General features: G+C 37.0%; 1 protein-coding gene across 3 annotated transcripts in view; it reads left to right on the top strand.

Annotated features, from left to right (window-relative positions):
* Nucleotides 1–17,777, top strand: part of LOC100022865 (protocadherin-11 X-linked) — a 575,820-nt gene that overhangs the window by 294,952 nt on the left and 263,091 nt on the right. For all 3 annotated transcript variants that reach the window (XM_056808906.1, XM_056808908.1, XM_056808907.1), the window contains one exon: nucleotides 7,015–7,044. In XM_056808906.1, coding sequence (XP_056664884.1) covers nucleotides 7,015–7,044 — 30 coding nt within the window. The remainder of the gene's footprint in view (nucleotides 1–7,014; nucleotides 7,045–17,777) is intronic.

Raw genomic sequence — 17,777 nt, 5'->3', positions numbered from 1 at the left:
TAACAGTTCTGATAAAATAACAATAATAATAATTTTCTTTTTGAGAATAACATTTACTGTGAAAAAGTTTTATTCTCAAATTCTATATTGCAGTTAGATTGAATGTAAAATATAAATCAAATCCAATGATGAATAAGGTAATATCATAAACATATTACAAACCAACCCTGAGAAGTGAATTATATATTTAAGAGCATTACTATCCTATTTAATGCATTGGTAGCTACTAAATTGCTGTCTTGTATCTTGATGTGAAACTTTGGATGGCAAACTTCAGATACAGAGTTAGGGCTAGGAGAGGAAAAAGAAAGAAAAGTAGCTGGAGGAACTAGGAATACCTCATTGAATTTTCATTAATTTATGCCTCTAAAAACAGATTTTTGGAAAGGAAATGGACGATAAGAGAGCACCTTTAAAAATAAAATGTGGGATTGTTTTCATGATTGTTGCTGTTACTATTGGGTTTCTCATGTGTTTTTCTTTTGAAAAACTTGGATTCTATGGTGATTGTTGATGGAGCATTGAGAGAAGATACTTCATGGTCCGGTCTACAAAATATGTAGCTAGAGATATAGAGATGTAGCAAGGCAGTTTTCCAGTGATTCAAAGTAAAAAATGGTTGAACTAAATAGTATATTCCTCAATTAACTCATCTATGTGGTTATGGAAAAACAGAAATCGAGTGAGCCTGGGCTGAATGAATAATCCCACATGATCATATTTGTATATAGCCTTGACATCTCATAAAATTATTCAGCAAGAAGTTGACAAGTATTTCTATAATTTATAGCCATAGCCATGCTAGAAGTCTTTTCTTACATTATGAAAATGTAATTGATGCACGAAGTGTGGCTATTTGAAATGTAACATGCCATTATCAGTACTCTGCCCCAGAGGATTATATCAAAAACATTAGATGTACAGTAGCATTGTCATCCTTTAAAGTTCACAGGCATTTTTATTCAAAGCAGGCTCTATACTATACTCAAGAGGATCTTCCTTTAGTGGATGGTTGGACCACTAGCATTTTCTTTTGAAATTTACACACCAGACAGACAAATACTATATAGCACAGATGGAATGTTATAGTGAATATTTCATTTATTATTATTTAAAAGCAGACTAGGTATGTCTGAAGAATCATCCTGCCAAAAAATCTCCATAAGTAATGCATCTTTTTTCCCCCAATGGAAAAAAGGGAAAGTAGCAAATTTAACACCTTGGAAATTGATATCCTGGAGTTTTCTCTAAATACTCCATGGGAATTTTTACATGTATATTTCTTGTCTTATGGAAATATGCTTAATAATATTTAGCACTCTAGAGCTCTACACAGGAATTATCTGCTAAACTGATCTCAGTAAAGTATTTCCATTGGAAAAATCCAAATAATTGAGTCCTAATCTGTAATTTCACTGGTATAGATATTCCCTTCTTCACACCATAATAGACACTCTTCTGGGATCACTTTAGTCAACCTTCTAGTGATGAGGCTTTATACTTCTAGCCACACAGGTCCTTAGATGAAAGACACAACTCATCTCCAAACCTCCCAGCTTGAAGTCTTATTGGTTATAGCTTTGTAAAACCAAGGATCACTTCTTGCCATTTATAAAACACCAAAGGAATATTTTAGTACAGTAGCAAATCATAAAATGCCCTTTAAATATGAGTTGTCAATATTAAACCAGCAGAAATTCACAACCATAGATCTGAACTACTGACTGACAAAATGCCCATGCTCAAATCTTCTTCTCTGATCCATTACCACCTCAGATAGAGATGCTATTAAGTAGAGGTAATACACTCTTCCTTGGCTCCTATCCATGTGGATTTATCATTGAAGCAGTAAAAGGGCTTTCATATTAGACTGCCTTAGAGCCAGAAGCAAACCCTGCGTTGTGAACCTCTAGAACAAAATGATAATGAGTCTTCTGCATGTGATATGTTTCTCTGTAAATGCTTCTAATTGCCCTGTTAAGTTCACAAGAATAGTGAAGCATTTGCAGACATAGCCTGCTTTATAATCATACCAATAATTCTACCAGAAATTAAAATATAAAAACTATTTGAGTTAAATGCATAAGTATTTGACAAATGCAGAGCAAAGATTTTCAAGTTCATGAGGGAGAGAAGTCAAGAAAAAGATTAGATAGCCATTCAGAAAATACCAAAAAGAGGTATGAGGCCAAGATAAATATTGTATATAGTACATGGCCTTAGTTTTTGCTACTAAACATGTTGGTGCTTTAGCAATGGGACAACCAGCCTATACTAGGGGATTCAGGTCAAATCAATTTTATTTCTTTCTAAGTATTTATTGCATATGGACTTCACTAAAGCTCTCTTTTGAGTCATGATCTTGACTTGGAGTTGCTTCTGGATTTTGGAAGGCTATACTTGTAAGCTAGTAGCTTTGGAGAGGACCAGGAAGCATGGCTAGAACCAGTGAGGTGTCTAGTCCAAGGATAGGCCTAGCAAAGTTGGGAGAGGCTCATTACAAACTCAGCAACTGAGTGACAGTGATTTTATATTAAGTTGTAAAATAACTTCAGTACACACTGATGAAGGAGAAACTCACATGAACAAAATGAAATATCCTTTATTGTGTAACTTGGTCGTTTTAAGGTAATTTGTTCTGGTGTTGGCCATTTCTTAATCATCTTCATCATTCATCAAGCTAATCTTGGAGAGTAAATCTATTCCTGAATAGCAATAGTAATACCATTTTAGTTAGTTCTAGAGCTTTCTTTGGGTAAGCTGAAGTATATAGTCAACCCTGCTTTATCCATGTTTATTTCATGCAATGTGAGTTGTAAACATGTACAAGTCCCCATTGATAAACAGGCTATACAGTGTTAGGAGATGGGCATTAGTGGTGTAAGGTCTCATTTCTTTTACTTATGTTTAGAGGGTGATCTTCTTGCCAGTTTACGGTGTCTACCGCAATCGCCTTCACCATTAAAAGCTCAGCCTGTGACCAAATTTATTGAGATTATAGTAATATCATTAACAATGAAAATGAGTTTGTTAAGCACATCATAAACTGCCCCATATCTTTCCATTCTTCTTATACCTTCCACTCCCCCTCCCAACATACTCTGCCATCCAGTGATATTCTATCTCCTTCCTCTGAAAATTTCCCCTGCCTGCTGTCCCTTTGCCTCAGAATATTCTCCTCCCTCACCAACTCTTAGCTTCTCAGACTTCTTTTTTTCAGACTTCTTTTGAGTCCCAGATAAAGACTCACTTTCTTGGAGAAGCCTTTTGGGTTTGATTTAGGGTTGGGAAACACTTCCAGTTGATGGCATCAGGAAAAACTCCATGCACAATGGCTCAGTCCATCAGTGGTGCCAGAGAAAGCAGCACCTCTACTGCAAAGGTATTGCTGAGCCTTGAAGTCAGGCAGTTACCCCACCCCTGATAAACAGCACTGCTGCTCTCCAGAACTCATGGGGGTAAGGGAGCCATTTAAGGGAAGGGAAGATACAGTCTGACACAAGTGGGATGTCTCAAGATTTTAGGATGACCCAGGAATACCAATTTTACAGATGCTATACCCTTTCTTTCTAGCCTCGTCCCCCAAAATTGATCTGTCTCTTTCTATATGTGTGTGCCCAAATGGTCAAGGTTGACCTAGGTAAAATTGAAAAAGGAGCTGATTGAATTTAAGCTGTGACTTGTTAAGTTGACCCCAAGAACTGTGGATGTTGGTGTTAGTTCCCAGGAGTCATAGGGGCCATTGAAGCTAAAAACTGGAACAAATGAATCATTTAATGCTCTATACAATGTACATACACATATACTATGTGAATAATATCTTGCTGTTCATTACTTACCATGTCTACAATAATTTTATAATAGACTTGCCTGAAAAGTTCAGCTTTTCCTTCAATTAAATCATAATTCCATTTTATATGTGGCTTCTGTCTCCTTTCTCACTCCTGCATAGAGTATCCTTTACTCCTCTTTCATCAATTAATTATATCCACTTAGCTCTATCAAGCTTGGAAATGAGAGGATAGATTGGAAGACATTCACCCTTTGGTGGTAGAAGTTAGGATTTATTCACACCATGAGGTTAATAACTAAACACTAATCTACTTAAGCAAGGAATATTATGGAAGAAGCTAAGCCAATAAGTATTAGCTTTCAGGCATGTTCACTTAGCCTCCTTTCCTCATTTGCAACTTCCTTAATGGACAATATTTGGGCTGATTTATAATTCATCATATCAGAACTGATTTTTCAGTTCAGAGAAGAAATAATGGGTATTGTTAAGGTGTGATTTGTGTCATTCAATTTTTCTGTTTTGTCACTACTTTGAAACAAGAATCCTTGCTGCCAACATCCTTATATCCTTGCCAGTAGATCTCTGAGCTTTCTTGCATGTCAGATGTCTGCCTCACTGCCCTGCAGAGAGTGCCACATGTTTTAACAAATTTTGCTAGGTGTGGTATCACTAGAGAGGAAAACCCAGATCCTGTCATATTTGTGTGTATGTGTATATGTTAGACTTTGGCCTGGGCCAGTTCATCCCTACGATATATAAAGGCAAAAACATTACAACCAAGGGTCTCATAACCATGATGGTAGGATTTGAGGTGTGTTTTGAAGGAAGCCAGAAGGAAGAGAAGAGGAGGGAGAGCTTTCCAAGCTTGGAGAACAACCAATTAAGTGACACATAGTTGGAAGTGAGAATTTAGGACCCTGATAAAAGGATTTCTTTTTGAGGAGAGGGACATTAGGATCAGATGGCAAAAATGGCATACATGTCCTAAATGCTGGCTCTCAAATGCGGCTTAGTCATTAAGTTAGTGACAGTCCACTGAATAATTTACCAAGACAGTTATAATCAACATTCGCACATCTTCACTTGACTCACTGGCAATTTCCGGGTGGCAGATTGCCCAGTGCCTAAGTAGTATGCGATTTTGACAGTGACCTTTAATAGGACATATTTAACAAAGCTCTCTTTAGTGCTAGAGGATAAGATGTATATCACGAATTTAGGTAAAGGAATTTTTTCTCACTTTAACCACTTGAGAACTGTGATTCTCTTCTTCTGTTGGCATTAATTAACATCAAGGAACTTTGGAAACCTTTTTTTATTGCTGAGTTCCTTTAGTCATTATCAGCCATATAGTGGAAAGGTTCTGCTATGCTAAGGTTTTTAAAGATCTATGGCCATGTTGGTGAACCTATGGCATGCATGCCAGAGATGGGGTACACAGAGCGCTCTCTGTGGACACACCTGCCATCACCCCAGTGCAGAGTTCACCAGAGTTCATTACTAGAAAGGCAATGGGATGAGAGGTGGGGCTGCTCCCTTCCCCTTCTCCACATAGTTTGCAGTTTGGGCCGTTGGTCTCTAAAAGGGTCACCATCAATGATCTAGGGACACTTTTTCATCAAAGATATTACTCGAGGCATCCCCCTCCAGCTATGGGTCATGTGATGTGAATTTGATTAGTGTGAGAGAACTATATGAATGTTTTTAAAATGTTTTTTATGGGAATCATTTTCCTACTCCCCCTTTCCCCATATGGCAGATTTGTGACCTAAAAGTTATGTGCACATATGTGATTGCTTCAGTTATCTACCTAACCAGTTTAAAGAAAGATAATGCAATATCATTAGCACCGCAAACAAAGGTTTGGCCTAGGAATGAAATGGTGCACATACTTAATATGGCATGAGTAAGGGGATCTATTCCATCATCTTGTTCATCTTCAATTTCCAGTGCCTCCCTGCTCTCTCATCATCCACCTAAGGCATTAATAGGAATTTCATGCATATATATAGGCAAGACAGGATTCAGAGATAAACAATGGGACTGATGGATAGAAATGGTGCTATCTGGTCTACTGCCATGGCCCTCTGATTTAACATGGTGTAATAAGGTCTATTGGCAACCCCATTATTAAAGTAAACAAAAGAATGCTACAGCTCCGAGGAGTTTTCAAGATAATAAAGGTCAACCTTTTATTTAATAAATGAGGAAATTGACACTTAAGTTATACAACTATGTCAGGGCAAGGGTACATAGCAGAGTGGGCAACATGTCTATGGTCTTGATTATGAATTTGGTATTTTGAAGAATAACTACAACTAATGGATGCTAGATACAATTAATCTTTTGTGTTTAGAGATGTTTGTCTACATATAGATAAGCTAAGTGTCTTGATTAAACTCTAACTCAAGTATATGCAGCCCAGGTAATTTAGAGTTGAATGACATTGTGTTAAATATATTTAATTTGCTTTTTTAATTGCCATTTACTTTTTTAAAATCAGAAATATTCATGTGTCAGAAATAAAGACCAAATATTTAAACTCATTGGTTTTTAATCAGGAGATTGGTTTCCTTGCAAGAGCCATCTATATTGGGCAAATATGTTGCACTATGCATAGAGCTATGGTAACTAAACTAGGCTAAAAGACGAAGGCAGGAGGGTACAATAGCTGGGGCAATGGACTTGAGTAACAGAAACCTTGGTTTAAAAACTGCCTCAGATAGTTACTAGTCATTGTGACCCTGGGCCAGTCACTTAAGTTCTCTGTACCTCAGTTTCCTCATTTGTAAAGTGAAGGATTATTCTCAATGGTCTCTAAAGTGTTTTCCAGTTTTAAATCTATTATCCTCTGATTTAACATGGCGTAATAAGGTCTATTGGCAGCCCCATTATTAAAGTAAACCAAAGAATGTTACAGCTATGAGGAGTTTTCAAGATAATAAAGGTCAACCTTTTATTTAATAAATGAGGAAATTGACACTTACATTATGCAACTAGCTTGTGGCAGAGCTGGACCTAGAACCTTCCCCTGATTATGCTTAACACTCTCTCTGCTATCAAATACTCAAGTCTCAGAGGGGCAATGCAGGGAAATATTAACTGTTGATATGTTGGCTTGCTTTTAAAGGAATAAGTATGTTGGTTAAGTCAGATTGGTGCTGATTTTTCTCTTTTTTGTCTTTGCTTTTCTTTCTTGCTGCTGTTGGATAATAATTCAGAGGAAACCAGAGCCAAAAAAGCCAGGAAAGGTAAGAATATAAACTTCTAAGAAAATTGATTTCAAAATATTTTGTTTGTTGTTGTTTAATCTTTACTCTGTGGCATTAAAACTGTAAGTACTTAATATGACATGTTACAGTTCTGCTTTAAAAGAATTTCAAGCTGAGGTGTCTCCACATTGTGTACCACTTACATAGTCTGAGAAGCAATTTTATAGTCTGATTCTATTTCTTTTTTCCCACTAACACTCCCTTATCCCACTGTGCCAAAACAATACGCTGCTGATAGTGGTCTTTTATGAATGCTCCACTAATAATACCGTTATGATCAATTTTCTCCCTGTAAAGGGACCATTTCAGTGTTAATTCACACATTAGTGAATATGAGCCATGAAGGTATATGATAAGGTCACAGGGAAGACTCCCACAATGAAACAAAATATGGCTCTGCAGCAAACTGATGCTCTCTGGGAAACTGAGTTGGCAGACATCATTTGGGGTAAAAATTTTAAGCTTTGCCCAAATATAGATGACTACACAGCACGAAAAAAGTCATCTTTTCTTATAGAAGTTTGTTCTTTTCAAAAATGATTAGAATGTTCATATTGTGAAATAACAAGTTTGCTAATAGACATGACCCCAGAATGGTTTGGGAGTTGTTCGGCTATTATTGGCGTAAATTTTTTTCTTTTTTTTTTTAATATATTTTATTTGATCATTTCCAAGCATTATTCATTAAAGACATAGATCATTTTCTTTTCCTCCCCCCACCCTCCATAGCCGACGCGTAAATCCACTGGGCATTACATGTTTTCTTGATTTGAACCCATTGCTATGTTGATAATATTTGCATTAGAGTGTTCATTTAGAGTCTCTCCTCTGTCATGTCCCCTCAACCTCTGTATTCAGGCAGTTGCTTTTTCTCGGTGTTTCCACTCCCATAGTTTATCCTTTGCTTATGAATAGTGTTTTTTTCTCCCAGATCCCTGCAAATTGTTCAGGGACATTACACCGCCACTAATGGAGAAGTCCATTACGTTCGATTATACCACAGTGTATTAGTCTCTGTGTACAATGTTCTCCTGGTTCTGCTCCTCTCGCTCTGCATCACTTCCTGGAGGTTGTTCCAGTCTCCATGGAACTCCTCCACTTTATTATTCCTTTTAGCACAATAGTATTCCATCACCAACATATACCACAATTTGCTCAGCCATTCCCCAATTGATGGGCATCCCCTCATTTTTATTGGCATAAATTTTAAGAGTCCTTTAAGCCCTCATTTTTTCCTTCTTTTTCTTATGGGAAGACCTATTTAACTGGCAGCTCTACATTTGGTATGCTAGTGTGAGATTCAAAGAAATGCATTCCATGCCGAAAGGTTTCTTTTGCATTTAGTAGTTTAAGTGTGAGCCCAGTTCTTCCATTCTTTACATCTTGGTAATTTTCAGCTCTTGAACAGGAAATTGCTACAGTTTGGTCCTTACTATGCCAACAAGTTTTGTTAGCCTCAGTTGACTATAAGCAGAGTTTGATGGAGGCCATGTCAGTCTGTAAGGTGAAAATAAACTTCCATCACCAAAGAATTTTCAATCAATAGAAATTGAGATATCTCCCAATCACTTTCTGAGTCAATATTTCCAAAGTATCACTGTAGCCAAAAGTGATGAGTCTTTGGGTCCTACCCTCCACCACAAAAGACAAACGAGTCATCAGCTGGCCCTCAAGTTAAGAAAGAAAGGTAAGATGGCATTAGTCATGTCACTGAGCAAAAGCTTTCAATATGAACAAGATCTTCCTTCAATTTGGGTGAGACAGATTCATGTTTGGGTTTCAAAGATATGTGACTTTTAAAATAAATTGGCTATAATAAATAAGTTACCTATCACCCCCCCTTTTAAAAAAATTCCCTTCCCTTCCATCTTGGAATTGGGTATTGGTTCCAAGGCAGAAGAGTGGTAAGGGCTAGGCAATGTGGATCAAGTGGCTTGCCCAGATTCGTCACACAGCTGGGTAGTGTCTGAGGCTAGATTTGAACCCAGGACCTCCCATCTCTAGGCCTGGCTCTCAATCCACTGAGCTACCAGCTGCCTCCCATCACCCTTTTTTTAAAGCTGATATTGATAAACTCTGAAAAACTGAAAGTACATTTAATCGATAAGTCAGGGGTATATTTTACTTTTTTAATTCACTTCTTCAAACTGGACCCTGAGTTGAAGCAGGTTCATTATTCATCCCACTAAAATACTTGGGCCAGAAAATGAGAATGTATGGTATACCACAGGGTGATTGAAAAATCCATTTAATCATTTTTTGGAGAACTATAGAGAAATGTCGATTGACAACTCTTTAATAGCAACAGAATATAAATTTCAATATATATATATATATATTAACATTCTGTACACTGATTTAAGGGGAGAATAAAAAACAAAGAGAAAGCAAAACCTACATGCTCACCATATCCTTTTTGGTTTTAATTTCATTTTTAAAATGTACCCAGTTGTCAGTTCCTCCTATATTTTACTCAAGAGACCTACAGCAAGGAAAGCAGGAAAGAGTGAAGAAAGACACCCTGTGTGGACTTTGGGATGGTGCTATTTGTTAAACTGGGTAACATTTTTGGCAGACATGTAGTTAGTGGTCAAAAGCAATCTCTAATTTGTCTTTTGGGTGGCCATACAAGAGAAAGACTCATTACTTTCTTCTTACACTTTTCTTTTGACCTAATACTATATTCCCTAGTTTGATCATCCACTTTATTTACCAAATTCTGAATTATTTTTTTGATGTTTCCAAAAATCAAATACAAGCTAAAAGGTTGTGCATGGTAGAATTATAACATGACTCAGTTATAACATGACTCTTTAGTTACATTTTTTCAAAGACCAGACATCCAATCATCTTTTCCAAATTATAGCATGTCTACCCTTTAACTTTATGTAATGTCATTGTTATTCCTGTCTTTTAATATTGCCATGATACAGAAGTTCCTTTGTACTTTGAGGCTGATTGATTTTTGCGTGAGCCTTTTAAAAGATAATTTTAAATCTGAATTTAGGAAGCTCTAAGCCTCTAACAAACTTATGAAAGAATGTTCATTGACTTGGTATTTAGTGCACATTTTTATAAGAAGTTGAATTTATCCCTAGAAATATCCCTCGAAATAGCGATCTGCACTTTTGTTCTTTTTCTCACTTTAAGGAAAAATATAAGAAAGGCCAGCTAGAACAATGGAATGGGGACCAACCTTATAGTCAGGAAATTCTGAGGTCAAGTCCAACCTTTGACACACCCTAGGTCAGTTAGGGATACCTTGCTACTATGACGAAACTTAAAGACTACAGGATAGAGAAGAATTGCTAATCTATATCAGTGGATGGATTTTCCACAGCAGGCAGCTTTCTAAATCTAAGAGATCACCCAGGTAGAAGAAAGGAAGAAGGAAGCGAGGAGGGAAAGAAGCAAAGATGAAAGGAAGAAAGAAAGGAAACCATGTTTATCTCTAACAGTATACTGTCCCCAAATGACCTCCCCCCCTTCCCCCTTAGCTCTTCATTCAGACAACTGAAAGATCAGAGAATTCCTCAACAATTGCCCTCCCAAATTGAACTAAAACTGCCTTCCACAGCCATATTCAATTGAATTGATTGTTTTGCAGTAGTTTATACCTAATTAGAATATAAATAAAGCCTACCTTTATTGCTAGCACACTTGGGAGAGAATTGATTATTTCTTTCCCAAATAATGTCCAATACTGATGTACTGATATTTTAAAGGAAGAAGAAAAGACTAAGTGAGCCTTCCTGTGGTTCCTTTTTAAATAAATACAAAGCTCTTAGAGAACATTTGCCCTCTCTCAGGTAGCATTGACTGGAAAATCACCTCCTGAGCCCATTTCATCTGAGAAAATGGATTTTTTTTCCTTCGGGCAAGATTGATTCTGTTGTTCTGTGTCTCAAAGAAAATGGCCGCCCTGTTGTATTACATTTACCAAATGCTAAGGTAAAGAGGGTAGGATTAAGTTATTGGAGATTTTGAGTGGAGAATTTTTTTCTGGCTTTTCCTGAAATGAATTTAAAAAGTGGTTTTGATCAGAGTAAGTGAAGAACAGATCTAGAAGTTCCAGTAATATTGCTATCACTTCCTGCATGTTATCTTTTTTCTCAAGTCTTTATTAATGGAACTGTCATTGAATTTGGGTCCAACATAAAGATTTGAAGGAACATGGTGGCCTATGGAGGAGATAAATACAAAAAATCACTCTTTGCTGGTGCCATATTTACTATAACTATCCTCTTGGAGAGTAAAAAAAAACTCTGACCATCTCTTTTCTGGAAAAAAGAAAGTGTCATCTTTAAGCTCTTGCTCCAAATTAGATAATATTTTTAAGGTGTTGAGAAATTCCTGGATATATTCATTTAGGGGAATTACCTTGGTGGCTGAATAGAGATTAGATTGCAATGGGGAAACACTTGAGTCAGAGAGGCATCTCAGTAGACCACCACAGTAGTTCAAGGATGAAGTGGAATGGTCACAGGATAAAAGGTATGGTGCAAAGTTGAAACTGGCAGACTTTGGGAACAGATTGGATATGGGGTGAGAAGTAGTGAAGAGTCCCAGGCAACATCTAGTGTATAAGCCTGAGGAACTGGGAGGATAGAGGGATAGGGTTGCCCTCTATAGTAATAGGGAAAATTGGGGTAAGGGGAAAGATAATGAGTCCAGTTTGGGATATGCTCAGGTCATAGACAAGAGGTCTACGAGACATCCAGTTTGAGATATCTAATAAACAGTTGGAAATATGAGTTTAGAGATCAGCAGAGAATAGAGGATGAAAGATAGATCTATGAACATAGAAATGACCATTAAATCCATAGGAGCTTATGAGATCACAAAGTGAAATAGAATAGAGCAAAAAGAGGAGAAAGCCCAGAAATGAACCCTGAGGGACATATGGTTGGAAGGAGTGATCTCGATGAAGATCCAAGAAGAGAGATGTTCATATCGGAACAAAAATCCCCTCTGACATGATTTATCCATTCTCCTTTCTCCTCTTTCTTTTCTTGAGAGATGTTTTATTATAGGAGTTACAGAACCAGACTGGGAGACAGAGTGATCTAGCCCTATGCTTGGAGTTAAAGCAGTTGCAATTATATTTGTCATTTTCTCCAGTATCACCCTATTTCCTTTCTCAAACAGTCACAATCTAGTGCTGGCAATATTGCTAAAAGAGGATTAAAATAACTGAGAGCTCCCCTTTTACATTACCAGTATGCCTGGTTTAGTCTGACAATTACTCCATTGACATGTTATTCCAGGGGCACTGCACCCCAGGGGATTCTGTGATGTCGTTAAACAACTTCTTACTTTACTATAAAAGATATACTTAATGCTTTTAACTCAATGGGTAGCACCTACTGGATAAATAAATCAAAAAATAAGATGAGACTGAATTAGTTGAAGAGGCCCTTGGTTTGCGTGCTTTTCCTTCTTTTTATCCTTGAAGGTATGCTACAGAATGTCAAATTGTCCTTTGTTGTAGCTAAGAGAGCCGATCATTTTTTATTGTTGTTGACTCAAAAGCCTTTACACTGTAGAAGCACAGGAATGTCCAAATAAGAGGGGACCACACTGGCCATCTAATCTAACACATGTATGAAGAAGAAACCTTCTACAACATACCCAGGCGGGTTGATAAGTGATCATCCAGCCTCTGGTCAAAGCCCCTCTCTTTTGAAACATTTTATTCTACTTTGGCATAGCACTGACTGTTGGGAAATTTGCCTCTGTGTACTATACTTTGCTTCTAATTTAGACCTACACAGAAAAAGTTATCAGGTATCGAGAATTTACCACGAGGATGCTACCTTGAACCTTTTAGTCATGTTGAACTAACCTACCTGTGAGATTTTAAAAATGGTGTTGACTCTCTGTATCCTTCTTTTTATCATGGATCCCTCCAATCCATACCAATTCATTCTGATTGTTCACCTTTACTTGGTTGTGGAGCCACAAAATCTATCCCATTTCACCCCAGTCTATTAATACCTTTAGTTCCACTCCCTTCCTCATATAGGAGAGTTAGATGACATATGGGATAGAGCACTAAGTCTGGAGACAGAAAGACTTGAGTTCAAATCTAGCCTCACATACTTACTAGCTGGGTGATCCCAGGCAAGTCACTTAATCCTGTTTGCCTCCGTTTCCTTATCTGAAAATGAGCCCAAGAAGGAAATGGCAAAGCGATTCAGTATCTTTGCCAAGAAAACCTCAGAATGGGTCACAAAGAGTCAGACACAACTGAACAACCACACCTGGCTGCTATATAAGGATCCTCTCAACTCTCCAATCTTGAGGGGAAATCATTTGTATTAGCTTTTCTTTTTAGATATATTTCCTTTCATCTTTCTATTCCAAAATTATCAAATGAGACAACTGTACCCTCTGCCTCTTTTTCCTCCTCACTTCTTCCCTCTTTGAATTCTTTAAATCTAACCTCTAACCCTGATCTCATTGATGTACTTGAGGAGGCAATTGGGTGGCTCAGTGGCTTGAGATCCAGCCCTAGAGATGGGAGGTCCTAGGTTCAAATCTGACCTCATACACTTCCTAGCTGTGTGACCCTGGGCAAGTCCCTCAACTCCCATTGCTTAGTCCTTACCATTTTTCTGCCTTGAAACCAATATGTAATAAGGAAGGTAAGGGAAGCAGAAATAAACAAACAAGCAAACTATATACTTGAAAGCCATAAATTACCCCTTTCCCTTACTTTCCAAATTCAATAGCCTTTTCTCAGCCCTCATTTTCCTCTACTTCTCTGCAACATAGATAGTTGAGTAACCTGTTGTTTTTGTAACTTTTTTCCCTATAGATTTCATGACTAAGACATTTCTTGGTTTTCCTTTTCTCTGTTCTTTTAGCCTCATGTTTCTAGTCTTTCTCCCTCCAATGTAATTTGGTCATTTCCTCCAAATTATGCTTCCTAAACCACCAATACTGTCGTATTACTCTGCCACTCAAAAATGGACAATTAGCACCGACAGGATTAAGTAATTCATTTATTCGATGAGCAGTTATTTAGTTTCAATTTTTTGATAGACTGAGTGCTAGGCCTTGGAAAGGGAGATAAAAATGAAGCTGTCTGCCTTCCAGAAAACTTACATTGTATTAGGGAAGTGTGAATAAACAGCAGTTCAATACAAAATATCTACAGGTTTTTTGGAGGAGAAGACAATAGGCTAACAACTGGAATGAGTTGGGGAAGCCACAGAGATGAGGAAAGTGCTTCATGTAGAAGGACTTCCTTTTACTGATGGAGAGTATTCCAGGAAGAGAAACAGTCAGTGTCTGATACCCATTCCAAGGCTCCTTTAAATCATCCTTCAAGGTTGTTCTCACTTCTTTGAAAAGAGAGAGAAATATATTCCATGTGAAAATGGACTAATTACTCTGATTAAACTTCAGAAGGTTATAATTCTGTTTTGTGGTGAATAGAAGTATCTAGAGAAAAATAGCAATGGTATTTTCACCCTTACAACAATAGAATGGAGTTGTTTTTCCTAATTATAAGTTGTTGTTGTTTTCTTAAGCTTGAGAATTGGCCTAGGAGTCCAATTTTGATTCTATTCTCCCATAGAAAGTGATTTCTTTTTCCTTGGTGTCCCACACAGCAAAAGACCGCTATTGCTCAGACAGGGATGTATTAGAAAAGTGTTCCTTGAATCCATAACTATGATGTAAGTCTATCTCTGAAAAACAGATCTTTGCATTCTGCAGGGAATGTGGGATTGAGGACAGTCTTAAAAACATCCATTTTCATGCTCAGATCTATTCCAAATGTAAGGAATACGAGAAAGAAAGGCACATTGTAGATAGATAGATAGATAGATAGATAGATAGATAGATAGATAGATAGATAGATAGACACACAGACACACAGACACACAGACAGATAGAGACACAGATAGACAGATACAAAAACAGATAGATAGATGATAGATAGACAGGTATATACAGATATATATCAAGAGAAAAGGGCTAAAGATGTTGGTCTAGTTCTACTTGAACTTTCTTTTAATATAGTATGTATCATCTCATGTATTCAGGTTTATTAAATGCTAGATATATTGAAATTTTCTCTTTTTACAAAAGTATAAACACACACATACCCACATACTCTCATCGAATTATCACAGATATAGGGAGTTTTCCACTTTCCTTCAAGTAATCTTTGGCAGCCATTGCTTATAGTCAATGCAATCTGATCTCTTGGATTCATTTTAAATTCCTATCTGGTACTGTCTATAACTGGCTCAACAACTGTTATGCTAAAATTTGATACCCTAGGCTCCATGGCTCTAAAAACATCTATATCAATGATATGGCCTTCAACTGAGCAATCATTAAAGATTTGGTGTAAAGTTCGATATTTCTGTTTTCCTTTAAGGAATAGTATCAGAAACTCTCACTCTGCCAAATGAATGATAGCACTGAAACAGAAACTCCCTGCATCATAGGGTGAATAAATAAGTTTAATATTACTTGATCCATCAAATCCCTAGCTTCTGATTTAAGAAACAGTCAGCATGAGAAACTTCACCTAAGCAATTGAACTTGTCATGTTTTCTAATTGAGACATAAGTACTATAATAGAGACCATTTACCATGAGATGAAAAAACCTAAGAGGTCTTAAATCTCCCAAACATGGCATTATCCCCTGTTGTTTCTTCATTTATTCCCATCTCTGATGAATAGGTCATTTTTCTGTCTTTTCTATCAAATCAATCCAACTATCATGTCCTCTTCCAAATCTTTCATCTTTGTTCTCTCCTTTTCTACTGGTTTTCTTTGCTGATCACAGACTTTCCCAGGCCTCCTCCACCCCTAAAAAAATTAGAGGTGGGGGAAGCTGAGTGGCTCAGTGGATTGAGAGCCAGGCCCAGAGACAGGAGGTCCTGGCTTCAAATCCGGCCTCAGACACTTCCCAGCTGTGTGACCCTGGGCAAGTCATTTGACCCCATTGCCTAACTCTTACCACTCTTCTGCCTTGGAATCAATACACAATATTGATTCTAAGATGGAAGGTAAGAGTTTAAAAAACAGTTGGGGAGGTCCCTCTACTTCTCTTTGTCTTTTCCAAACTCTTTGGAGTTTGGCTTTTTAACCTTATGACTTAACCAAAACTGCACTCTCTGAAGTCACAGTTGATCTCTTAATTGACATATCTAATGACTTTTATTCAAAATCCCTTAATTTTTCTTTCAAAGCTCAACTTACAGGCACCTCTTAGATGAACCATTTCCTGATCCCCCTAGCTGCTAGAGTAAATTAACTTGTATTTATGTGTATATATGTATGTACATGCTGGCTGCACTGTTAGAATGATATAACATAAGCTAAACTTCTTAATGGCAAGGACCGTTTTATTTTTTGTTTTGTACCTCCAAAGAAATTTTCAAGGCAAGAAATTCATTAAGTCTAGGACTTAATATCTTGCTCAAAAAAATGAAATAATTGGGCTAATGATTCTTCCAATTCCCTAAGTGGGGACTTTCTTGGTGGTGAGCCATTAGGTGTCAGGATTTTGGAAGAAGAGAGCTTTCATATTTATATGTGCATTTTATTTACTAATAAGTACTTCCTTTCCCAAAATCACTGTGTTTTCTCCAGATTATTTTTTAGTGTTTGCCTTTCTCCTTTCTCTTCTCTGGGGTCCCCAGGACCCACGTTTTGAAGTGAGATGAGCTTCTGAGGTTTCTGTTAAATGCAAATTTAGAGGATCTAAAAGAGTTTCAAAACTTCAAGTCAACTAACAGAGGATTTAATGGTGTCCATTCTTACAATCAGCCTCCCTTTTCACTTTCTATAAAAATTGGGAAAGATACAAAGAGAATTTAAAATGCAATTGGGATCTACGATAACCTTTTACTTGTATTTTGCATAAATATTACAGTGCCCCATTGACTACATGTACAGCTGAATTGCTTAAGGAAAGAAAGATAAGACCCCAATTTTTTTCTAATGTGGTTAAATTAAAATCTTATAGTAGGAGGAATGTTTGACACAACTTTTGAGATGGCGTATCATTGTATCATTTTTTTTCTTTATGGGAAAACCATTTTCATTTCTGCAAACCACTCAGAATAAGAAAAATTTAATTATTTACTTCATTCCCCAAGTTTCATGTCTGTAATTAAAACTATCAGGGGAACAACAAAACCCCTGTCACTGTGCTATTAATAATGAGGAATAGAGGTTTAAACTTGGAAAATAGATTTTAACCTTACCTGACCTTTCTTCAAATGGTAGAGGGTGCCTACAATATACCAGCAGGGAATAATCATGATATTTTCTGGTAGCTTGTGTTTAGAAATGTTTCTACCTACTTGTTCTCCCAGGCTCTTCCCCACTGTAAAATGTGGTTAAGAAAAGGAGAACATTTTAAGTGGCTATAATTACTTTTGCAATCTATAAGTCCCATCCAAATTATTTATTAAGATACTAGCTGTTAGCAGACAGTCTCTCACAGGAATATTGTTTCTTCTTTCCAGTAGAGTAGTGGAATGAGTCCAATTTAATTTTGGTGCCTCATCAAAAGTTAGTATCAATGTTAATATTTTCCAAATACCCTGGTTCTCAGAAGATTTCAGGGCGCTTTCAGAAGAAAGAGAATAAGGCAGAGTCGTTTAGTATTTTTGTTCAGCGCAAGATTAAGACAGAAGTGAGGGCTCTGTGGTTACTCTGTCTACACAGTAACTACCAA

The sequence above is a fragment of the Monodelphis domestica genome, chromosome X (genome assembly GCF_027887165.1).
Source record: "Monodelphis domestica isolate mMonDom1 chromosome X, mMonDom1.pri, whole genome shotgun sequence".
Classification (NCBI taxonomy): domain Eukaryota; kingdom Metazoa; phylum Chordata; class Mammalia; order Didelphimorphia; family Didelphidae; genus Monodelphis; species Monodelphis domestica.
This window is presented reverse-complemented; position numbering and strand designations above follow the sequence as displayed.